At 37.1% G+C, this 26117-nt stretch overlaps 2 protein-coding genes across 6 annotated transcripts; one reads left to right on the forward strand and one right to left on the reverse strand.

The window, feature by feature from the left end:
* The first annotated feature begins 12334 nt into the window (after positions 1–12334).
* Positions 12335–15628, forward strand: LOC122009540 (ADP,ATP carrier protein 2, chloroplastic-like). The gene is made up of 5 exons (XM_042565736.1): positions 12335–13354; positions 13593–13859; positions 13952–14095; positions 14182–14529; positions 14908–15628. Exons 1-5 carry the CDS (start codon positions 12581–12583, stop codon positions 15304–15306), a joined length of 1932 nt encoding a protein of 643 aa, XP_042421670.1. The 5' UTR covers positions 12335–12580; the 3' UTR covers positions 15307–15628.
* Positions 15629–15802: 174 nt separating this feature from the next.
* LOC122009539 (receptor-like serine/threonine-protein kinase ALE2) lies at positions 15803–24192 on the reverse strand. Of its 5 annotated transcripts, none has more exons than XM_042565734.1 (13): positions 23719–24192; positions 22063–22191; positions 21848–21916; positions 21507–21608; positions 21281–21409; positions 20378–20452; positions 20220–20297; positions 20026–20130; positions 19521–19892; positions 18888–19166; positions 18223–18612; positions 16922–17165; positions 15803–16827 (listed from the first exon to the last, which is right to left on the reverse strand). In XM_042565734.1, the coding sequence occupies exons 2-13, from the start codon at positions 22181–22183 to the stop codon at positions 16185–16187; spliced, it is 2607 nt and encodes an 868-aa protein (XP_042421668.1). In that variant the 5' UTR covers positions 22184–22191; positions 23719–24192; the 3' UTR covers positions 15803–16184. The 5 variants fall into 5 exon arrangements, with proteins under 5 accessions (XP_042421668.1, XP_042421666.1, XP_042421667.1 ...); XM_042565732.1 differs by having other exon boundaries at positions 21848–21913; positions 23651–24192; XM_042565733.1 differs by having other exon boundaries at positions 20378–20443; positions 23651–24192.
* Between the last annotated feature and the right edge of the window lie 1925 nt (positions 24193–26117).

A 26117-nucleotide genomic window follows, 5' to 3' on the forward strand; every position in this document is an offset into this window, starting at 1 on the left:
TCAGTGTCCGGATGGGTCTTATGTATATAAGAAGTGTGATGGAAACGTGGTGGTATTTCTTGTACTATAGTAGATGACATATTTGGTAGTTGGAAACAATATCAAAGTGTTGTCGGAAGTAAGGATATGGTTGTCCAAACAATTCGATATGAAGGACTTGGGAGAATGCACATATTCTTGGGATCAAAGTAATAAGGGATCGCAAGAAAAGAATATTATGATTATCCCAAGCTTCACATATCGATACGATCCTAGCTCGTTTTAGCATGCAAGACTCCAAGAAAGGTTTTCTACCTTTTAGACATAGAGTAACTTTATCTAAAGAGATGTCTCCGAAGACATCAAAGGAGATAGAGGACATGACGACAGTTCCTTATGCTTCGGCTGTCGGAAGCCTAATGTATGCAATGCTTTGTACGAGATCGGATATCTATTTTACCATAGGTATGGTTAGTAGATATCAAAGTTGTTGGAACCCCAAGGTTGTTTTGGTGTGATCAACAAGTTAAGTTAGGTCCCCTGTGTTTCTAACCTGGTGTCTAAGTGTGCAGGAGCTTAGGAACACAGGTAGTCGAGCGGAAGATGCAGTTAGCGAGAAGGACGGCAGTCCGAAGGACGAGGTGCTACGGAAGAGTACACCGGCGGACAAGAAGGAAGCGTGCGGTGGTTCTGAGGGACGAAAACCGGAGCGGAAGATTGCTCGGGGAGCAAGAGACGCAGCTAGCGAGAAGGATGACACGTGGTGCGTCCGAGGGACGAAGACTGCGGATGAGTACGCCGGCGGACGAGAAGGAAACACGCGGCGATTCCGAGGGACGAGAAGCCTGAGGGAAGCCCGCTCGAGAAGACCGGAAGTTGGGTTCGGGTGAGCCCTTTTCTGGATGACAGAGATCATCCAAGTGAGTGGAATCAGAGTTGAAGACCCGGACTGAGGTGAAAAAAGTCAACCGGAGTTGACTTAGGTTCCGGGGCGCCCGGACCAGCCCGGGGCGCCTGAAACCCTTCCGGGCGCCCGGAGATTGAATTTTGACCAGATCGAGTCAAATCTCAATCTGAACGTTGGGGGATAAAATTTATCCCCCCCCCCCCCCCCCCCAGGGTGCCCGGAACTCTTCCAGGTGCCCCGACCAAGGTTATAAATATAGCCTTGGTCCAGAAGCTTTCAGAACAATTACAAGCATTTCATTTCCAAACACTTGTACGCTTTAGTTGTAATTAAGCTTCTGTTTCTGCAGTTCAACATTGTAAGAGGCTTCTCCGCCTAAAGGAGTTTTTAGCGCTTAATCTTCCTTGGATTAACAACCACATCGGTTGTAACCAAGTAAATATCTTGTGCCTCGTCTCTTTATGTTTTTAATTTACTGCTTAACTTTATTCATGCAAGTGTTAGCTTAAAGCGTTCGAGGAAGGGTTGTTCGTTTTTGTGTTTGCAGGACTATCCAACAACCCCCTCCTAGCCGGTCGCAACGGTCCTACAAGTGGTATCAGAGCCGAGACGCTTCAAGAAGGACTAACCGCCGTCTGAAGCAACAAAACGATGGTCAGAGCTAGCAACTACCCACCAGCATTCGAGGGGGTGTTTGTTGTTTGGAAACAAAAAATGGAGGTATATTTAAATTCAGATTTTGGTATTTCTTTAATAATGAAATTTGGTTATGAAGAACCGAAGAACGCGTACGGAGAAGAAATCGATAAACGTCTCTGGACCCACAAGCAATGTGAGGAGTTTATGGCAAACAGGTGAGCTAAATTTCACATTCTAACCGTAATACCAAATGAAGATATCAGTAGAGTCGGAGAGTACAAAAGCATAAAAGAACTTTGGGAAAAGTTCTTAAAGATTCATGAAGAATCAGAAGAAGCCAAATTCGAGACTAAAGAAATTGCCGAAACAGCAATCATAGCAGAAGACCCACCTAAAGATGAAAAAAGCTCAACCGAGACAAGCATCGAGAAAGGGAGAGAGTCTTTAGAAGAAAGCAATTCAACAGGGGGATAATCAATAGCTGACAAGGTAAGTCAGGTATGGTCTCCACCTTCTGAACATTTAGTTAAATCAATCAAAATATCGCCGAAAGAATTTTGTGAATTAAAAATTGAATCATCAAAAGAGTTTTTCGGATTAGAAAATCAACTGTCGACCTCTTCTTGCAAATTAGAAATATTATCGAAAGAATTTTTCGAATTACAAAATATTTTGACGAAAGATTCTTGTGAATTACAAATTATTTTGTCAAAAGAATTTTGCAAATCAGAAATATTGCCAAAAGATTCTTGCAAGTTACAAAATATTTTGTCGAATGAATCTTGCAAATTAGAAAATTGTCAAACGAATTGTTACCAATTATTTTGTCAATATAATTTCTTGCATGTTTAATATTCGTTGCCTTAAATCTGAAAAAGTGTGATTTAAGAAGTTATAATATATTAAAATGGAAATTTAAATTTCATACTAATATTAGAGAACTGACAATAACTTGAGAATAACTTTTTTTAACAAAAAATAAAATAAAATTATTATTTCCAAAGTTGAAAGTTTTTTTCTAAAATTTCTGCTTAAATTTTTACATAGATTTTTTTTTTGAAAAGTTGCCTAAGTCAGGATTTATTCTTATTCTCTCACTTAAAGTTTTTGACTTAGAAAATTTTCCTTGACTTGGAAATATTTTTTTCCCTGAAAATCACTGAAATAGATTGTCATAAATTTTCTAAGTTTCAACCCTTAGATTTTTCTTGCAACCCCAATTTTTTTATGTGATCAAAAGGGGGGGGGGAGGAGAAAAAGTATAAGTCTAGGGAGAGGTAGAAAATTAAAATTGAAAATTGAAATTTTTTTAAAATTTAATTTTTTCTATCTTGTTGCACGTTATTGCAATATAAACTGTTTTATTTTCATATCTATTTTGACCCTAGCTTAACTTGGGTTGATCACACCGAGGTGAAAAAAGTCAACTGGAGTTGACTTAGGGTCCGGGGTGCCCGGGCTAGCCTGGGGCGCTCGGAGCATTCCGGGGTGCCTGGACTAGCCCGGGGCGCCCGGAGATTGAATTTTGACCAGATCGAGTCAAATCTCGATCTAAACGTTGGGGGATAAAATTTATCCCCCCCAGGGCGCTCGGAACCCTTCCAGGCGCCCCGACCAAGGCTATAAATATAGCCTTGGTCCAGAAGCTTTCAGAACAATTACGAGCATTTCATTTCCAAACACTTGTACGCTTTAGTTGTAATTAAGATTCTGTTTCTGCACTTCAACATTGTAAGAGGCTTCTCCGCCTGAAGGAGTTTTTAGCGCTTAATCTTCCTTGGATTAACAACCACATTGGTTGTAACCAAGTAAATATCTTGTGCCTCGTCTCTTTATGTTTTTAATTTACTGCTTAACTTTATTCATGCAAGTGTTAGCTTAAAGCGTTCGAGGAAGGGTTGTTCGTTTTTGTGTTTGCAGGACTATCCAACAACCCCCTCCTAGCCGGCCGCAATGGTCCTACAAAAGTAATCCTGGACAAGGACATTGGACTGTTGTAATGCATATATTAAAGTACCTGAGAGGGACTAAAGATTATATGCTAGCTTACAAAGCAGATGATTTGCTCCCTATAGGTTACACGGTTTTTGACTTCAAATCAGAAAGGGACAATAGTAAGTCGATCTCGGGGTTTTGTGTTTACTTTAGGAGGTGAAGTCATAACTATGGAGGAATGTTAAGCATAGGTGTTTTTTGGACTCCACCATAGAAGCTGAGTATGTGGCAGTCTCAGAAGCAGCCATAGAAGTTGAATGGCTCAGTAACCTCATGATGGACTTAGATGTGATTCCTGGTTTATCCAAAATTATTTGGTGCAGTAGAAAACTCGAAGGAACCACGAGCCCATAAGGCAAGTAAACACAATAGAGCGTAAGAACCACCCAATACGAGACATCATATAACGAGGAGAAGTTGTTGCCGCCTAGATTGCATCAGGTGATAACCTGGGATATCCTTTCACTAAGGCCCTTAAGGTAAGAGCTTTTGATGGACATGTTGAAGGGATAGGAATCAGATGTATGGCAGGATATATGGCAACATAGTCTTTTAGTATAAGTGGGAGATTGTTGGAATGTATACTAAAAGCCTAGTTTTTTGTATAAACATTTACTTAGAAATAAGAATCATATTGGTCAATATCTACATTTATATGTTAAATATAGTTGTTCAATTAATTTATATTGTAGATAACATGGTGTGTGGTGTCACACACAGAAGATCATGTTATCAATTTCTTATAAATTATAAATAGTAGCCCACGACTGAGATGGAAAGGAACAAACCATTAGAATAGTCGTAGTGTAATTAAGTATTTATTTATCTTGACTGATAAATTACACTAATACACTATGAGTGTATTGAGCAGGATCATTTGAGGTAGTTTCTTTTTATACTGACTAAATAAAAGAACAATACATCTGTTATTATGGAAGTGTGTGCTCTTAATCCTAATATAATAACAAGCACATATACTTAATATTTATTTCTTTGATTTATCAAAGGGTGCGATTTAGTTTGGTAAATCAATATGCTCGATAAGTTGGAAAATGATATTACTTATAGTGTGTGTTATTGATTATAGAAGGAAACTGTGTCCTAGTAATCTAGGTTGATAATGTCCCCAAGAGGAGCTCATAAGGATTGTCATGTTAAACCCTGCAGGTGAACTTAGTGCAACATGATGATAAGGTTGAGTGGTACTACTCTTGGGCTAAGAAATTAATTAAAGTGAGTTGTCAGTAACTTATTTAATTAGTGAACATTCGACATCTTAAACACAGGGAGATTAACACACTCATAATAAGAAGGAGCCCAAAACGTAATTTGGGATTGGTGCGGTAATTCAATAATAATTCTTTAATGGTATGAATTATTATTGATGAAATTAAGTTGAGTATTCGAGGCGAACACGAGAAGCTTAATTTCATCGGGAGACCAAAACCAATTCCTCCTCTCGGTCCCTATCGTAGCCTCTTATTTATAAACTATTATACCCACCTATACCCACCTTTATATCCATCCTAATGGGGTCGGCCAAGCTAGCTTGGAACCCAAGCTAAGGGCCTACCAAGATCAATAGGATGAGCCAAGTAGGTGGCCGGCCAATCCTTGGAGCCCAAGCATGGTGTGGCCGGCCCTAAGAAAATCAAAAGGATTTTTATTTTAAAATTTTTCATATGTAGATTCCATAGTTTTAAAAGAGAGTTTAAAATTTAAATCTTTCCTTTTATAGCTTTCTACAAAAGATTGAGAAAAGATTTGATATCTTTCCTTATTTGTAGATTGAAAGGAAGATTCTAATTTTGATAAAACTTTCCTTTTTGTAACCATGTTCATGATTTAAAAAGAGAGTTTAAAATTAAATATATCCTTTTATAAATTTCTACAAAAGATTAAGAAAAGATTTGATATCTTTCCTTATTTGTAGATTGTAAGGAGATTTTAATTTTAAAGATAACTTTCCTTTTTGAAAATCATCCACATATTTTAATAGAGAAATTTTAATTTATATATTTCCTTTTATAACCAACCATGAAGGGATAAATTATTAGAGAAATTTTTATTTTAAAATTTCCGAAAACAAATTAAGAAGTTTTAATTCTTGTTAAAACTTTCCTTGTTTGGGATTATAAGGTGGCCGACCATATTGTTTTAAGAAAAGGAAATAAGTTTTAATTAATTAAAATTTTCTTTTCATGGCAAAGTAATAAGGAAGTTTTTTATTTAAATTTTCCTTATTTGCCAAGACCAAGGATTATAAAAGAGGGGGTAGGAGTGCCTTCATGGCTAAGAACTCTATTCTATTCTCCTCCTCTTTTCTTTGGTGGTGTGGTTGACCCTTCTAGTTCTCCCTTTTTCTTTTTTTTATTTCTTCTCCTTGGCCGAAACTCTTCATCCTTTGGAGCTTGGAAGGTGGCTGGATATTGCTTGGAGAAGAAGGAGAGAAAGGAGGCTTTGTTTCTTGCATCCCTTGGAGCTTGGTGGTGGTGGCTAAACCTCTACATCCTTGGAGGAGTTTTTGGTGGCCGAAACTTGGTGAGGAAGAAGAAGGGCTTGGGTGGTTCTCATCTCGATAGATCGTTGCCCACACAACGTCCGAGATAAGAAGAGAAATACGGTAGAAGATCAAGAGGTCGTTGCATACAAAGAAAGGTATAACTAGTAATTATTTTCCGCATCATACTAGTTTTTCTTTGTATGAATTCCAAACACAAGAGACATATGATTCTAGATTTTCAGATTAGATATTCGAGTTTATGTTTTTTTGTTTTTTGAATTTATGATTCGATTATTCTTTTTGGTTAAACCTAGAGTTATATAAGGAAATTAAATATTAGATTTCATTAAAAGGCTTTGTCTAGGAAGTGGTGGTTGCTCCCATATCCAAAAAGGCCTAGTGCCTCACCATGTTTAACCTGGAAGTCGATTTTTAAAATTAATATTTAATTGAATTTATAACGTAGGTGGATTTGGATCAATAATGTTAAGCATCGTTTGCGATCCAAGTCTAAACCATTAAAAATAGATAAGTTAAATTTGGAATCAATAATGTTAAGTTTCGTTTGCCATTCTTAATTTAATTTCTAAAGAACATAATAGGTGGTTAGGAAAGGTTCGACACTTGTATAAAATTTTTGTACAGTGGAACCGGTATGATCTTCCTAGGACCAACCAACACCAAGTCCATCAACAAACTCTGTTAGTTAGAGTCATGTTTAACATTTGAATTAATTTCTACAAGTAGTTGTCGCCAATTTATGGTGGAAATTGTTAGAGTGTATACTAAAAGCCTAGCTTTTGTAAACATTTATTTATGAAAAAAAGAATCACATTGGTCAAATGTCTACATTTTATTTGTTAAGTGTAGTTGTTCAATTAATTTATAATGTAGATAACATGGTGAGTGATGTCACACACGGAAGATCATGTTATCAGTTCTTTATAAATTATAAACAGTTGCTCACGACTAAGATGGAAAGGAACAAACTATTAGAATAGTCGTAGTGTAATTAGGTATTAGTTTATCTTGACTAATAAATTATACTAGTACGCTCTAAGTGTATTGAGTAGGACCATTTTAGGTAAGTTCTTTTTATACTAACTTAATAAAAGAACTAGACCTCAGTTATTATGGAAGTGTATGCTCTTAATCCTAATATAATAACAAGCATATATATTTAGTATTTATTTTTTTAACTTATCAAAGGGTGAGATTTAGCTTGATAAATCAATATGCCCGATAAGTTAGGAAATGATATTACTTATAGTGTGTGTTGTTAATTATAGAAGGAAACTGTGTCCTAGTAATCTAGGTTGAGAATGTTCCCAAGAGGAGCTCATAAGGATTGTCATGTTAAACCCTGCAGGTGGACTTAGTCCGACATGATAATGAGGTTGAGTGGTACTACTCTTGGAGCTAGATATTAATTAAGTGGGTTGTCAGTAATTTACTTAATTAGTGGACATTTGTTATCTTAAACACAGGGAGACTAACACACTCATGATAAGAAGGAGCCCATAATGTAATTTTGGATTGGTACGGTAGTGCAATAATAACTCTCTAGTGGAATGAGCCATTATTGATGAACTTAAGTTGTGTGTTCGGGGTGAACACGGGATACTCAAGCTCATCGGAAGGCCAAAACTAATTTCTCCTCTAGGTCCCTGTCGTAGCCTCATTAAAGTCTCAAGTCCATCCAAATAAAAACCCTTCTTGGTGTCCAAGAGAGGGTCGGCCCAAGGCTTGGTGACCAAGCCAAGGGCCGACCACCATCTTCTCTTAAGGGGCCGGCCCCTTGCTTGGTGCCCAAGTAAGAAGGGGCCGACCATATTAATTCAAAAGTGAAGGGGTGTTTTAAATTTTTAAAATCTTCTCTTTGTAGAAAACTATAAGTTTTAAAAGAGAAATTTTAAAATGAAAAACTATTCTTATTTGAATTAGGCCACATGGTTTAATAGAGAATTTTAAAAAGTTTTAAAACTTTCCTTTTTTTAACCATCCTCATGGTTTTAGAAAAAAAGGAGGAGAAGTTTTAAAATTAAAATTTTCTATTTTTGTAACCATGTTAAAAAAGAAAATTTTTAGAAGAGAAATTTTAAATTTTAAAACATGGTTTTAATTTTTAAAATTTTCTTTTTTTAACATCCACTTTAAGAAAGAGAGCTTGTAAAATTTTATAGGAGGATTTCTTCTTTTATAAAATTTTATAAAAATTAATTTTCCTTCTTGATGATGTGGTCGGCCACCCTTGCTTCGTGCCCAAGCAAGGGATGGCCAATCAAGCCAATCAATCCATGATTGATGATTGATTCAATCAAGAGGAAAGAAAAAGAAAAATAAAAAAGAAAAAGGAAAAACAAGAGGAAGATTTTAATTTTTATAAAAAGTCTTTCCTTATTTACCTTGTGCAAGTAATATAAAAGAAGGGGAGAGGAGACCTCATGAGATAACAATTCTTATTCTCTTGTTGGTGATCCTCTTGTGGTCGGCCCTCTCTCCCTCTCTTTTCCCTTTGCTCTCTTTTGCTCCTTGGTGGTGGTGGTGGCTGAAACATAGAGAAGAAGGAGAAGCTTTTTGGGTGGTGTTCATCTTGGAGGTTCGTCGCCTACACGACGTCCAAGGCGAGGCGAGGAATACGGCAGAAGATCTCGAGGTCATTAGCATACAAAGAGAAGGTATAACTAGTAATTTTCTTCCGTATTATGCTAGTTATTTTTCTTTGTATGAATTCCAAACACAAGAGGCATTAGATTCTAGTTTTTCAAATTTGTTATTCGAGTTTGTGTTTTTTTTTGTTTTTAGAATTTGTGATTCGATTGTTCCTTTTGGTTAAACCTAGAGTTATATAAGGAAATTAAATATTAGCTTTCCTTAAAAGACTTTGTGTAGGAAGTGGTGGTTGCTCCCATATCCAAGAAGGTCTAGTGTCTCGTCATGTTTAACCTGGAAGCCAATTTTGAAAATTAATATTTAATTAAATTTATAACATAGGTGGATTTGGATCAATAGTATTAAGTTCCGCTTGCGATCCAAGTCTAAACCATTAAGAACAGATAAGTTAAATTTGGAATCAATAATGTTAAGTTCCGTTTGCGATTCATAATTTAATTTCTAAAGAACACAATCGGTTATTTAAGAAAGGTTCGACACTTGTATAAAATTTTTTTTTACAGTGGAACCGATACGATCTTCTTAGGACTAACCAATAGAAATTTGACAGACTCAATGTGATTCTATGAGCCCCTTATGTATTGTCTTCTTCATGATCAAACAAATGACAGAAATCCATTTGCATACAAGTTGTTTGTTTTTTCATGAAAACTTCTTATAGGGTAAAAAACTCTCACATCCTTATTCTATAATAGACTGACAAGGTGATTACATATTTTGATACTAGTACAATATATTTTGTAATAGAGTAACAAGGTGATTACACATTTTAATTCCAGTATAATATCAAGTATTTAGTTACATCATTGCCCCGGAGCAATAGTATAGCGATTATATCCTCTAAGTGGTTAATTAAGCATCTAAGGATCGAATCCCAGCTCCGGTACATTAAAGAAAATTTTCTCTAGTAGGACGACAACCCTAAGTATTAGAACCCTTGATTTTACTTAGTATCCACCTCTTTGAAATGACTAATTCTACTTTCCAAAGGTGGAGAAACATCGTACACTTTCGAAAATGACTTTATAATCAAAATCTTACTTGTTGATCTCTTATAATTTGGAAATACCTCTTGTAGGTCTGAAAATACAGCATCACTATCCTCCATAATCCCTAAGAATTGGTGGTTTCAAATCTCCATGAAACCCCTTTTCTAGGGTTACTTTTAGGATGAAAAACACTTCCCAATTGATTGACCTTAACCCCAATTTATTGTCACGTCAAATCTGACCATTCAAACTTGCAGAACCATTCTTTTGCGTCTGACCAATCAATTAGTGACATACCAATCGATTCTTGGATGTCAATAGATTCCATATCCTTCTACTCGCTTAAGAAAACATAGCTAATCGATTGCCATGAGCCAATCGTTTCCGCACCCTTCTGTTCGTTCGAGAAAACATAACCAATCTAATTGATTGCCTCAATCGATTCTAAATCCTTCTGTTCGCTAGTCATCTTCTTCCAATCGATTACTCTAGGTCAATCAATTGCTCTAATCAATCGCCTAACTCTAAACCTAGAATTCCGGGTTTAGGGTTTACCATTGGTAATCTTGAATTCAGCCTTTCCAAGTTGAATTTGCATCCTGCCTGATATCCGATTATTCTCGCCTATCAGGATTTTCTCTACCCAATATTCAGTCATCCGTGATCTATTGAGACTTATTATTACCAATATTCAATCAACCTTGACATATTGGGACTTTATCATTGCCTAACATCTAGTCAACCTAACTTGCTAGGGCTTCCTCACTCATGCCAAGTGTTGGTCCTCCTTGATCCACTTGGACTTTTCTCTTTCAACTTCCTATTGGACTTCTGATCACCAAATATTCGATCCTTCATTTGGACTTTCTTTTTTTGTCAACTTCACGTTGAACTTTTGATTACCAAGTGTTTGGTCTTTCTTGACCTATTTAGACTTTCCTCTTATCAGCTTTGTGTTGGACTTCTGATTACCAAGTGTTCAATTTTCTTTGCTCCACTTCGACTTTTCTTTTACATATTTGTCAAACATCAAAACCCAAGCTCGAGTCAATCCGAGCTTGGTTAACTTGGTCAACCTTGATCTGAGATCGATTGTACCAATACTAATTATACTGACTAGTTAAATGGGGCTCTATAAGTACTTTCTAATTTATTTGGATGGACAGTGAAAATTCGTATAGGAATTCGAAGATTCAAATACCTGCATTATAAAAAAAAAACAAAACAAAAAAGACACAAAGAAAAAAAAAAATAGCAATTCAGTATTGAGTGGGTTAAATGATTAGAGAATGAAATTTTCTATTCTGTTCCCATGATTTCCCAAAGAATAGCTATTGCTGTCTGAGTAAATCACAGTCTAACACTGATTCTTATGTCACAGTTATTACAAATTTATTAGGATTTTTTCTATGTCCAAAGAATAACTATTATTTTTAATTTCATCCTTCAGATAATATATTTAAATGACCGAGCTAGATGGGTTAGGTCTAAGTGGATTACTTGATTTTGATAATTCTAGTTAGGCCCAGTAAATTATTAGGTTGAGTGCACTAGTAGAGGGTTGATTGGGCTAGGCGACTCTATCAATATGATCAATCTATCAGGCATATTAGTAGGGCCCCATAGGAAGAGCTAGATGGGTCAATCAGATCATTCAAGTTGGCCAATTAAATCAAATTGACTCAAACAAACATGTTGTCAATCCATTTGGATGGGTTGATTCAGTCAATCAGTCCAATCATATTGGGTGGGTCAAGTGGGTTTGGTCGACCTATGAGTTAGTAGAGCCCTTTAAGTCTGATTGACATAGATGATTTGGACAATCCAATTGGCTTAGAAAGGTCAATTTGTTCGATAATCTAGGGTCTATGCTAGCCAATCAACCCAATCAATCAGTATGGGTAGGCCAATCAATCCAATTGATCCAAGCAGACAGTTGGTTCGATGGAGTCAATGATTGGGTCATTTAATTACAGTGAGCAATTAGTCTAGTTTATTTAGTTAATTGGTTAAGCAATATAGACTGATCAATTAAGCACATCAAGTCGAAGGATGGGACGAGCTGGATTAACTAATTAATTATCGAGCATACCTCCTTTCATATCTTGTCGTCTGTACTAATGATTAGTAGCTATCCATAATTTATCTTCTCTGTATTGACTTATGGACCGATTAACGGGGACGTTGGAGGCAAACGAATCATCTTTTACACGTGAATTATCTAATTAATATTGTCAAGCCAGTCGTGTTAGTCCAAATGAACCGATAGCCTATCGTCAAAGCAATTGAGTTAGACAAAGTAAATGAGTAAGTTAACATATCTTTTTAAGTCTAATAAGATCAAATAGAATTTTTCAGCCTGGGATAATGGTGCAACAATATAGTATTTTTTCGGTGTCTTATACATTTAAAACATTGAGTCACAATTTTGACAAATTAACTCTTTATTGAGCGGATTATCTAGAAATGTTGGACTAAGTTGTGAGTAAATTACTCGCGTAAATTGAATAACTGATGCCAATTTAAAAAAAATTAAATAATTATAGTATAACTCAAAAAATCAAAAGCGGAAAAGAAAGAACGAGGGAGAAAAAATTCAGCGGAGGTGACAAAATGCCAAGCAAATCGGATCAAACAGTCTTTTTTTGAGACGCAACACCGAAGCCTTCAATCTCACAAACATATTCATTGCTTGCGTCCACGGATCAATTCCTGCATTTCAATCCTCTTCTTTGGTTGCTTCCTTCCCTGTTGCCATCCCCTTCAGGAACAAAACCAGTAAAAAAGGAATTCTTACTGCCTCGTAACGATTGTTGGGTTCTGGTTATTGAATTCCCAAATCTGCTCAAGCTTCTCTCTGCTACTCAGATATCCCTCAGCGCCTCGCTTGGAATCATGGAGAGGGTTATCTCAGCTCAGGGCTTCCTTTCGCTGCCTCCCGCACCGCAAGCTCGTACCTTCCGCCGCCGACTCCCCTTCGCCGCCGCCCGTTTCGCCTCCCCGGTCCTCGGCTTTAACTCGAAGGAGCGATCTCCATCGCTCCCGAGGCTGAGAGCTGCCTTCGACCCCCAAAGACTGCTCCTTTCCTCTCCGCTTTATGGGAAACAGAAGAAAGGTCCGGTTTTTAGCGCCGGAGCTGCAGTTCCCACCGGCGGCGCCGGGTTCGTGGAGGGCGAGGTGGAGAAGCCTAAGTTGTTGGGGGTCGAAATTGCGACCCTTAAGAAGATAGTTCCTTTGGGGATCATGTTCTTCTGTATTCTTTTCAACTACACCATTCTCAGGGACACCAAGGACGTGCTCGTGGTGACGGCCAAGGGGAGCAGCGCCGAGATCATACCTTTCCTGAAGACCTGGGTGAACCTGCCGATGGCGATCGGGTTCATGCTTCTGTACACTAAGCTGTCGAACGTGCTGTCCAAGGAGGCATTGTTCTACACCGTGATCTTCCCCTTCATTGCCTTTTTTGGAGCATTTGCCTTCTTGCTGTACCCTATGCGAGATGCCATCCATCCCACGGCGCTAGCAGATCGGCTGCTGGCGGCGCTCGGCCCGAGCTTCCTGGGCCCCGTTGCGATTTTGAGGATTTGGAGCTTCTGCCTTTTCTACGTCATGGCCGAGCTATGGGGCAGTGTCGTCATCTCGGTCCTCTTCTGGGGGTTTGCCAATCAGGTGATCTGTGATTTCTATCTGGAATTGTTTTGATCTTGCCATTTCTAAATTCACAATCTATAACTTCAGAAATGAGATCGATGACTATCAGTTCAGACAATGAAGAAACAGAAACCTTTTTTTGAGATTGATTGATTTACCATTGTTCTCTATTATCTTGCACATTATGTATTGTGATCGTAATGTTGGCATTTGCTCCATGACTTATTGCTAAGTTTAAAACTTATTCCCCTTGCAGATTACTACTGTTGAGGAAGCCAAAGAATTCTACCCATTGTTTGGACTTGGAGCTAATATCGCCCTCATCTTCTCCGGGAGGACGGTAAAGTACTTCTCTAATCTACGTAAGAATTTGGGGCCAGGAGTTGATGGCTGGGCAATTTCGCTGAAAGGAATGATGAGCATCGTAGTCCTTCTTGGGTTTGTAATATCTGGAATCTATTGGGGTGCCAACAAATTCATCGTGAACGACCCATCGCTTCCAAGATCAAACCGCAAGAAGAAGGTTTGCTTCGGCAATAACATAGAATCATGTTTGTTCTTGCAGGCATATTCTGTTTGGACATTGGTTATTAATCTTGATCATTGTCTGTGTAGGAAAAGCCAAAGCTAGGGATGAACGAGAGCCTCAAGGTTTTGCTGTCCTCTAGATATGTGAGGGATCTTGCCACTTTAGTGGTCGCATACGGTATCAGTATTAACCTGGTAGAAGTCACATGGAAATCGAAGCTCAAGGCACAGGTAACCTTTTCGTGCAATGGCTATGTAGAATTCAATTCACGACGGTATAGTTTCTTCAAGCTTACCTGTGTGTACTTCTTTGGCAGTTTCCTAGTCCAAATGAGTATTCATCTTTCATGGGTGATTTCTCAACCGCTACTGGTATTGCAACATTTACAATGATGCTGCTAGGGCGGTGGATTCTCCGAAAATTCGGTTGGGGGGTGGCAGCCATGGTTACTCCCACAGTTCTGCTTCTTACCGGAGTCGGGTTCTTCTCGCTAATCTTGTTCGGTGAGCCTCTGGCTCCCCTCTTGGGAAGTATTGGGTTGACTCCTCTGCTTGCCGCTGTTTACGTGGGCGCATTACAGAATATTTTCAGCAAGAGTGCCAAATACAGCTTGTTTGATCCTTGCAAAGAAATGGCTTACATTCCTTTGGACGAAGAGATGAAGGTCAGTGTTGTCTCCTTATTTCTCTCCGATCACTAGATAGAATTCAGAAATTGGTCAAGTATTGTGATGTGCATAGGTTGTTTGGATCATTCTTTCATAAAGTATCTTATCTTAGAAATTCTATGCATCATAACGTAACAAGTTGGTGCATACACTTTGATAGGAATTGTGACTTCACTTGATGATAATGTTACTCCCTTTGATCCACTAATGGGCTTCATTCTAGTTATCTTTAACTCACTGTTCAACTTCTTTTGGTTCCCGCTGTCATCTGATCATTGCAACAGTGCAAAGTATAGTTGCTTCTTCTCGGTTCAATTGCTTTCATATTCGGTTTACTGATGTAGTCATTGCTTGTTTCCTTCAAATAAACCACAGGTTAAAGGGAAGGCCGCAATCGACGTCGTCTGCAACCCCTTGGGAAAGTCGGGAGGCGCCCTGATCCAGCAATTCATGATTTTGACATTTGGCTCTCTAGCTAACTCGACTCCGTATCTAGGAGGAATTCTTCTGGTGATTGTTCTTGCATGGCTAGGTGCTGCGAGATCCCTGGACTCCCAGTTCTCTCCCTTGGCTAAGGAGCAGCTTGAGAAGGAGAAATTGCTAAAAGAAAAGTCCAACACACCTTCCATCAAGGCAACGAAAGAAGAAACTGAAGAGTTGCTCGCCCTTGAATCTGCAGAAGGCGAGAATTCATCCAATGGGTCACCTTTGAATCACAAATCGATTCCGGAATCTGGGGCTACCTCAGAGACCTCCAGTAAGCATGGTCAGTGAAATTACCTTATCAAGTAGCTATAAAAGGTCGAAGGCCTGGGGTAAATTAGATCAGTGTTGCATCAAATACAAATAACATGGAGGCGGCATTTGAGAAACTTCTCCCTGTCTGTTTCAGTAAGACTGCTGGCCTGTTCGACATTTCGTTGGGTCAAGTATTTGTTGGCAAAATTAGCTCTTCGTAAAGCATACCGAATAGTTGGATGCTTTCACGACAGCTACTTGCTAAATTCTTACTCTTCTTATTCTTAGTTTACAATATGTGCAAATGTACCTTGTGTTTGTTTCTTAGCATCTGGGGCTAATGCAAGTATTCAAATAAGGTTAACTACTTTGCAAAGATTTAAGCCAAGATCTTTAATTATTTTCTTCGGTCTCTAAGCTTTTCTTTCATTCATCATCACCTAATCACACAAATATTAAATTTCTTACAATTCTATCATTTCTAATTGTTCATATTTCCTTTCATTCATCATCACCAAATCCTACTCAAATATTGCCGTATTTTTTTTAGAACTCTATCATTTCTGATGGTTTCACATATTTAACATTCGAGGATACAACCATCAAAATTGGAAACACACCCTAAAAAATTATTTGCGAAAGACAAAGAATAGGCAGATCATCCAAACAAAAGGGAAAAAAAAAGAGAAAAGAGCATACAATCAAGCAATTAATGATAAAATTTTGAGATTCAAAGCAAAATCAACCTGTTCTGATCAATCAGCTCCCAGCAGATTCTCTCATGTTCCAGGTAGAGACCTCACTATCAAGAGTCTTGCATGATTGATCCTTAATTGGCTATGAATCTGATTCCCGGCTCTGCTTTTTGCTGCTCATCAAGGTTTATGATAGCTAAGAAAGAGTTTCTAAGATAACTATTTACAATAAGTTGAACTTGTGCCAAATCTATTTGGAGCTCTGGGCTCACTCACACTTCCAGTTGAAAAACTTCTTAGTCTTTGCCAAAACTCTTTGCTCTTGGTCATGGCCAAAGGGCCTGAGGCCGAGTGCCATTGGAATGAACTAGCTTCATCTTTATCAAATATTGATTTATCCAACCCATCGAATTCCAATAGAACCCTTTCAGATTCAAGACATGATAGATTACTGACCCCAGCTCCTGCATCTTGAGTTGAGAACTCATCCTGGTTGCAGCTTCTTGTTGTAAAATTAATCTGGTTGCATTCGTTATATACCAACTTTAAGGCCTGAACTACCTCACCCATGAATGGGCGGTGGGAGACTTCAGGCTGGACACACATTGACGCAATCGCTGCAACTTTTGCCACACTATCTATCAGAACACTTGTCGCAAGAACTGGATCGATGATCATCTTCAAATTATCCATATTCGTAAGGAGAGGACGAGCCCATGTAACCAGATTTTCCTGACCTGATGGTCGTAACATGTCAACTGGCTTTCTACCAGTGAGCAACTCAAGAAGCACAACACCATAACTATAGACATCACTCTTGACGAGAAGGTGCCCTGTCATTGCATATTCCGGGGCAACATATCTAACAAACCATGGCACAAGTCATTTTAGGTTAATGCAGCTAGTTTGAAGATGTGTAAGACAGTTATAGCAAAAGACTACAGTTTAGAACTTACCCAAAGGTTCCCATAACTTGGGTTGAGATATGCAATTTTCCCTCATCCAAGGCAGTTCGAGCCAGACCAAAATCAGACACCTTAGGGGTATAATCATTCTCCAACAAGATGTTACTGGACTTGAAATCGCGATGTATAACCCCAGGGCTCGAATCCTCATGCAAATAAGCAAGGCCTCGAGCTGCACCAAGTGCAATTTTCATACGAGCATTCCAGTCAAGTGGAGCAGTTTGCTTGTCTACACCTGCTTAGAATCAGTTCTTATATGTGAAGCAAAATTAAATTTATGGTACACTTGGCTGTTTCTTCAATAGATGATGACATCCAAACAAAAGAAAATAGAGTCGTACAAGGTTAAGAGTATTATTCTGTGTTAGAGTATCAGTCTCTGTATAAAATAATATGGTGTTCATACTGTGCTACACTACAAGGTTAAGAGTATTATTCTGTGTTAGAGTATCAGTCTCTGTATAAAATAATATGGTGTTCATACTGTGCTACACTCAGGCATGCTTTGGCACTCTTTGATGTGTGCCCATACCAACTTAAACCAAATTTATTTTGTGATTCTCTTCGACTTAACTTGTTTATTACAAATCTAAGCCTTAGCAATTATAGAGACAATTAAATAAAAATATAACAACAATATACATTGAATGGAAGGATTATATCTTGTAACATCCTAGTGATCCAGTGAGATTAACCCCATGAATTTTTTTAAACTCCAAATTAAATAACACTCTGAGGTCATCTAGTATTGAATGATTTCTCCATGTATCCATAAATATATATCTCAACTATTGAGTGTTGAAATTAGACTAGGTCAATACTTAATTTCTCTGAGCATCAATGGTTCTTTTTTACTGTCATTAACGTCTTTCGATTCATTTGGTGCTTCTCCTCCCTCTCTTTATATAGTGTTTCATCTCCACTCCGTGATTAGCAAACAGAATCATTGGATGAGAAATGAGAAGAGAATGTTCATATCTCGACTAGTTACATTCAAAACTGGTCAAAATAAGCCTATCTCACTTGATACCACCAAACCTGTGTGAAATTAGGTGACGAGTCAAGATGGCTCTATCTTAGTTGAACTACTAAGCTTGCATTAGCACAAGAGACACAATGATGTTTACTCGTGCTGACAAAATATCAATATTAGTTGGCAACCAAAACATGTGTTGGCATCTTGATCGATACTTATTAACAGTCGAAACCATGGAGTCATATAAAGTTGACAAACTAATTGGGTAATTAAAATATAGTGACACTTGATAAAGAAAAAGCCTTCATTCACTTACCATGTAAATGAGATTCCACGCTACCATTTGGGATTAGTTCATAGACAAGGCACCGTGTATAATCCTCAATGCAAATGCCAATCAGCTTGACTAAGTTCCTGTGATGCAAACGGCTAAGCATCTCAACCTCAGCCAAAAACTCTCGTCCACCTTGCTGGTCATTTCTCTTAAGGACCTTTACAGCAACCTGAATTCCATCTTCAAGTGCACCATGATAGACACGGCCAAAACCACCTTCTCCAATAACTCTGGCTTCATCAAATCTGTTTGTAGCTCTCTCAATCTCAGCTAAAGTAAATGTCTTTGCTGATCCATTATATGTTGTGACACTAGAGCAAATGGAAGCTGATTCTGAAAAAAGCTTACTTCCTAATATGATGTGTCTTGTACCTGCATATTTGTCAATCATTTGGAAGAAGCAAAACATCTAAGAGAGAAAGAAAGGATGTTTACATTTGCAGAAATGGCATTAGCTACCATTTTCAGTAATCAATTTATCCTAAAAGGTGTTTTTTTTTTAAATCTGTTATCTAACAAATAGCCGACCCCACCTAGTGGAATAAGGCTTGATTGTTGTTGTTGTTGTTGTTGTTGTATCGGTTATCTAACAAATAAAAGTTCTAGTAAGATAAGAAAACAATTTATTGAACTTCGGAGAAGCATACCTGGTGATTTCCCAAATAAAGAAAGTGTTTTATGAAGATCTATTTCAGGCAGATGACTGTGACCTTGATGCTTCAACAGAAGCCATATAGCCCCCACACACAATATTAACGCTGTAAATGATGAAAGAACAATAACGGGAGTCCAATTCCTGCTGGTCTTTTGTTTTTGTTTTCTCACATCAACTCCTAGAGGCTTCATTGTCCGGCCATTGTTGTTATTGTCAAATTCCCCGCTAATGTTAATGCCAACAGGAGCTCTAGGTGGTGAGGGAGGAAGTCCTGCAAGGATTAGCAGAATTGGAAGACAACAAGTAGAATGCTGTATTTACTTTATCGCGTTTTTAGTGCCTTTAAAAAATTATTCAAAGAAAATGTAAGAGAGAGTGCATTAAGAAACACTTTTCATAGCAAAAGTGTTCAGCCCAGAAATTCTAACCTTACAATTTAATAAATTTTGGCCTTTAGCAAAATTACTAAGGTACAGTGACATCCCATAGATAAATGAGTGACAAGTACGAATTTGAAGAAAGTTGTAACTATGAACCAATAAAAATTTTTAATTACTGAATTTGGAAGCAAATATTAGCATTATAATAATTACCAGCATATAAAGAGAATGAAGAAGATGCATACCTGGATAAATAACATATAATACAGCATAATTACCAAAAAGTGATTTGTTTATGACAATATCCTTATTCCAGAACTTCTCAAATGTCAACAATGCTGTAATATTATCAAACTTCTGTTCACTAGGCACCAAATCAATGAGAACGATTGTGTTCTCAGGCTGCTCACTGGCAACATTTGCTCCCATAATGCGCACTTGGCTTTGCTTCATATAGATTCCATAGGAAATTTCTTGGGCAAACTCAGAGACCAGAGGAAAAAAGGTATATAAAGTGACACTGAGACAAAGTCCAACTCTGATTGGCAATACACACATGCATGGTGATCCAGGAGGTGGATTGGTGTAAGGCTCTGCACATGCCAACATACTACAAACTGCAGAAACATGAAAGTGACTTGTCAACAATTAGACAAAACATACTACATATATCCTTTACCAGTCAAATATACCAAACATCAAAGAGGATAAAGATGGATTCAATTACGGCTTATGAGCAAGATGAACTACCCAAATTAGGAGGTGGAGGTGGTAGCAACCATATAGGCATTGGTGGGACTGCTTTTGAGGTCCAAGTAGAGCCAGATGGAGAAATTTTGGGAGAATGGCCTAACCCTGTCAGGACAAACATAAACAAGAGTGGAGAAACAGTGAATCTCCATAGATTGTCAATAATTAAAAAAAAATACAAGGCTGAAATGTACCTTGATTAGAGCCAGAATTTATTAAAGGTGATGGTGATGGTGAAGGAGCTGGAGGCAGGATAGGAGCCAAAGAAGGGGCTGCATAATGGAATAGGATTGAACATTTCAGTTCTACAGTTAAGATTCTTCTTCTTTCCATATTATAAATTAGTTACTACCTTGATAAGATGGTAGAGAAGCATGATTTTGTTTATGCTTAGGGAAGACATCAGGAGCTGGAATGACTGTAGGAGCTTCAGAAAAACCAAAACCAAAAACGAATATATGATTACCGAAAGTTGAGAGGCAATATGTGCAATGCAAATGATTTAAACACTTCAATCATAACCTCCTGCAAGGACTAACAGCAGGAATAAGGAAATAAATTACACAAAGTCAGGGTCTACAACTCACTTCTGTAGTTATCCATTTCCTCGAAATGCAATCGAGAAGAAAGCCCACAAATATGTTACTATCGTAGGTGGAGTGTGATATTAAAATATCCACTGTGAAAGCTTGACTAGTCCTACATTATGTTGGAGAAAGGATCCTAAAGGAATAGGAATGGATTGGTTAACTTTCAATGACTTGGATGAAAACATCCATATAGTCCATGTGTCTTAGGTGCACGACATATGAGAATGGACATAGTAACATCCACGTATGACAAGTGAAATGAAACAGGGGCCTATGTTAGGTGCAACATGCTCCAGCTGATCATCATCATTGCAAATCACCATAGGGCTTGAGCACATCATCAGCATATATTAGGAAATGTCCCCAAATTATGATATCTGCTAGCAAAAATATCAATCCAATTTGAGTGAGTAAATCAAGCATTAATTCTTAATTGGAAGTACAGAGAAGGTGCTGATGGCATGTATAGCTATACCCTATGGGGATTTAACGGAAATATCATGAGAGTGCATTTCAGTCTCCCATTAGGTTTGAATTCAAAATAAGGATTTAAGTAGATGTCACAATAAAGCACGGTATGCAGATTTGAAGGGAAGGACATTTATTGAGCTTATGGTTCAATTTTCAAAATTAATATACAATGTTCCATTTTTTTTTCTAAATACCTTTTGAGGGTGAGTTATATGTTGGAGATATATCCCTCTGAGTATCGATTGGTGGGGAAGCAACTAGCATGCCAAAGCTCTTCCCACTATGGCCATGACGGGTAATTGATTTAGGTGATGATGCAGATCCTGCAAACCTTAAGTTTAATCATTGACCTATTTAATCAGGAACTAAACCAAAATTTTACAAGATATTTTGTAAGAATGGATATCAGAATATGCTCACCATGAAGTTTGTTATTGGGTGTAGCAAATGCAGTTGTTGGAGCTACTTTTGGTACAATTGGTGGCTTGTTGGATGGACTTGGATTTGAGAATTTTGGAAGACCTATAGTTGTGCAGCAATGTAAATAAGACTTGTGGCACACGCTGGTGAAATCAAATCAATTCAAATGCATCCATGAATAGCAATACATCTGGGCAACCACTCAGGCATTCATAAACAATGGCACCCACAGAATAGCAGTGAAAAAAGGGAACTTCCTACATGGTACTTGCTTAAACAAAGGAAATGTAGTAAGATCAGTTCAGGAAGTATCCCATTAATAGTGTTGGTATAAGCTCAACCTGAAGCCACAAGAGAATTTGGTCGATGCTTTCCATTCGGAATGCTAGCTGTTGACCTCTTATGACCTGCTATGGGAAAAACAGATGAAGCAGTTGACAATAGCATAAATGGGAGGGAACCAGGAAGCACATCATTATTTGTATATGAACAACTACTGTCACAAGATTTGAATCACATTGCGAGGCCTCAGCTGTAGGTACTAAACCAGGAATACCTTTGAGGAAAGTGACTGAACTAGGTGCCAATTCTCTCTCAGAATTCCCAATTTGTACAGAATGGCTTTCTATATCTTTTCCCTGTGAAGAGTAGGGTGATGAAACTGGTGCAATAGGCATGCTAAGCCCTGTGAGAAAAATGCAATATGTGACTTTGATTAGGAAATACACCATTATAGGTACAAATTTTTTGGCAAGCATGGAGAACTCCATGCCGAATAAGCATTAAGCAGCACTTGCAGTGTTAAGTGTCGCCCACACTTGACCTGTGTTTGTGTACTGAATTTTCTCAGGTATTTGACATAAATTAGAAGTGTGCCTACAGTTTCAAGACAAGAAGAAGAGGACTCTGAAATAAGTGGTGGTATAAGCTGTCAAATTCAAAAACTTCTGTTCTAGTGTATAAGTGGTTTTGTAAATTGACAAAGCATGTTAGGAAGTATAAGTACTTGAGTTTGAGGGAAGCTTTGGGGTCAGTAACTTAGGAGCAATGCAGATCATGGCAACGAGTATATGTCCAAATCTGATAACAGACCCAGTTGAGAGGGATCAACATAGAGTTCAATTTCAACTGGAAACCAACCACAGACTTCAAGATGTACATAAGTTCCATTCAGAAGTGGAGGCACATTGGTCAGCGAAGCAAATGAAGCAAAGAAAATAACATACTGATAGCAAAACGTTTAAACAGATTCTCCAGTTGTGTTGCTTTAGGATATAAGCTTATGTTATCTATACTGTACTGATAGAATGATTTCCAGACATCCACAAGTAGTGATCCTCAATTCATATTATACTTGATCGGCCAAGTCTTTGGAAAATATGTATCGAAGTGAAAACTTGACTTCCTATAATGATGCAAGATGAACTAAAGTTTTAAGCTTGAAGGCAGTTGAATGAGTCATCATTGATGAAGACAGTAAATTCATAAGGCATTGTGACTAAATAAAAGTTTAATAAAGAAAGTATTACAATATTGTCAGTAAGATTTTAAAAAACAAACTTCTAACCTCTGTGAAAATATCTATATACAAATTCACAAACCTAACGTTTATTGCACAGCTGCAAAACTTTCTTTTCGTGTAAAATATAACAGTACACAATATGAAGAAAAACATCCATTCAACTATGATTTGACCCGGTTCAAAAATTATTTGAAGAGAAAGATAGTTAACGTGCAAGCCCTGTGCAAAACCAACCATGAAAGTATCTCGAACTATGATTTAAACCATTCTATTTATATTACATGATTACTATTCAAGTGGAAGGATAGGAGATAGTTCATCAAGACCACCATATATATTGAAAATCTAGGATATCAAAACTACGATAACACATTTTCACAAGGAAAAAAAAGAAGGAATTTACAATAAATCGTGGAAGAATCAATGTTCATAAAATTTGCGTTCAGAAGTAGAGAAACGTTTACACCGTCTCAAAATTCCAGCAAACATCGACTAAATAATATCCATACTAAGATATCCCGTTATGGTTTCCGCAATCAGATCTTGTTTTCCCCATAAAGCAAACCAACTGTTCGCTCAGTATCAAAATCAGGAAGAGGAAGACAATACCAGAATACAATACCTTCCAGTCTACAAATCGATGAAGAAACGGCCAGAACACAAAAGATCCACCGACAAGAAAGCTCGCACCTTCGAAACATCCTGCCGTCACCAGACTACGAGATCCACTAAGCCTTCACATATCTCTCCAAGCTCCACTCTTGTGGCAAAGCCCCGTCTTTCAAGCTCTCCTCAGTCCTCATGGTGCGTAGCACAATGGCGCATCAACACGAACTGGAGCAGGTAAAATCAGTCCAAGGCATGTTGGTTGAGAGGAAACTTACAGCCAAAACAGCAACGCGAAGTAGGTGGAGAGGAAGAAAGAGGAAAGTGGGGTTCCAAGAAGAAACCCTGTAGGAGTGATTTTCCCATCAAAGAAGAGGAACTGCAACCATGAAACAGGAAGTTTGCGGATCCCTCAAGCCAGGAGTGGATACCAAAAGAGGAAATCTTAGGGAGAAACGCAAGAGATTTCTTGGGCGGAGGTGGGCATTGCCTTGGCGAGCTGAGAGGAAGAGACGGCGACTGGATGAGTTCGGTGAAGGAGTGCCGGCAAAGAAACAGCCATGGATTTTATAAGCATTTTACAAAAAGAAACAAAATGTTTATTTTATTTAGGTGCATGTTTACATATTCATCCTTCAGAATTGAAATATTGTATTTGCAGAGTCGTTAAGACAATTTGTATTACTAAAGATATATTTCTATAAACTGTCTGCATATAAAAATTTTTCAAGTTTATTAATTCTAATTAACTCAATTGCAATAAACAGGAATAAATAAAACTAATTATAATAATATAAGCAAGATGAAATGGCATTTCTTAGGGGGTATATTCATTCTAGACTTCTAATGACTTTTAATGAGTTTTTAAAATAATAGATTTTTGTAGAGTTGATAGATTTCTATTGACTTTAATAGAATTTCACAAACTTTTATAAACAGAATTTCATAGACTCTTGTCAACTTTTTTTGCAAGTTTTTTATAGACATTCATAATATTTTTTATAGAGTTCTGGATTTCCATGGATTTTGTAACTTGTATAATTATATCATTTTTTTATTGATTTCTTTGAACTAGTAAATGAACCGTATCATCTTCAACTTTTTATTATTTATTTGTATAAGTGAATTCTTCTTAGCTTAAAATCAAATTAATTTTAATTTAAGAAAAATGATGAATGAATCACTATTCAATTTATTAAAATCAATTTTCAATTCTTCAAGTCAATTCAACGTATATAATTCATTAATCAATAGTTTGTAATTCTAATTCTAATTCTATTTTCAAATTGTAATTCAAAAATCATAAGTGTAATTCAAATTCTAATTGTCAATATACAGTTTGTAAATATACAATTTATTATTCTAACCTTAAAATAATCCTCCCATACTTCATCACTAGCTGTGAATTTCTTTGTCATAGAATCCCATCCAAACCCAGAACTATGATGCATAAGCTTACAGTAGTTGTTATATCGTTGTTTGAACAACTTCAAACGACTTTGATACTATGCAAAAGTCTTTTCACGCCCAAGTTTTGCATTAAGGGTGGGAAGCATTTTTATTTCCACTGTTCTTTTGCTCAACACACCATTCCTATCACGCCATCCTCACATTGCAGCATCAACCATAAGTCTTAATAATTCATTGCTCTCCTCCGCAGTCCATATATTATATTTTGCTTGTGAATCTCTCATTGATAGTACTTCTTTAGCATGCATAAGATAGAAAAATGGTGGATGAGCACATATATAACAATATTCTTTACTGTTTTATAATAAAAGTTTGGCTTATGCAACCAATTAAACAGAAAAAGAAAATTTCAACAGTCAAATGCTTCTTAATTTATTAATTTCACTATTAAATTATATGAGATTTTTATTGACTCCTTCAATGAAAATAAAATACTATATTATTTATATGCTCTCCCTAATGCCTCAAAGCTCATACATTCTCGGTTACATATTTGCACATGTTTATGAAAGCAAGCCATCATGTATAAAAATTGATAAATAATTGATATTTTCTTTGATCCTTTGTTCTTTGCTAAAATGAATATTGGAAATTGCAGAACATAGAGCAGCTGCTCCATTTTTCCCAAATTATATAAATCCAAAACCAGCAACATTTCAAAGTCGATTTTGAGTTATAATGATGCAAAAATAACCACCTATGAACCACAAAAGAAAAATATTTTACACGAAGTTTCTACGATTAATTTTCTATACACAAATTGTGCTCCATAAAATAAAAATAAAATCGAACACCCACTAAAAAATGATCATCAAGTAAAAAAATTCTGCTATACTATTCATATAATAGTAATCATTAGAGATATAATAAATTCTACTATTAATTTTCCATATACAAATTGTGCTCTATAAAATAAAAAATGAAATCAAACACCCATTAAAAAATGAAATCAAACAAAAAAATTTTGCTCCACTATTCATATAGTAATTCAATATTTACTTACGTTGACCCAT

This window comes from Zingiber officinale, chromosome 8A, assembly GCF_018446385.1.
Source record: "Zingiber officinale cultivar Zhangliang chromosome 8A, Zo_v1.1, whole genome shotgun sequence".
Lineage (NCBI taxonomy): Eukaryota > Viridiplantae > Streptophyta > Magnoliopsida > Zingiberales > Zingiberaceae > Zingiber > Zingiber officinale.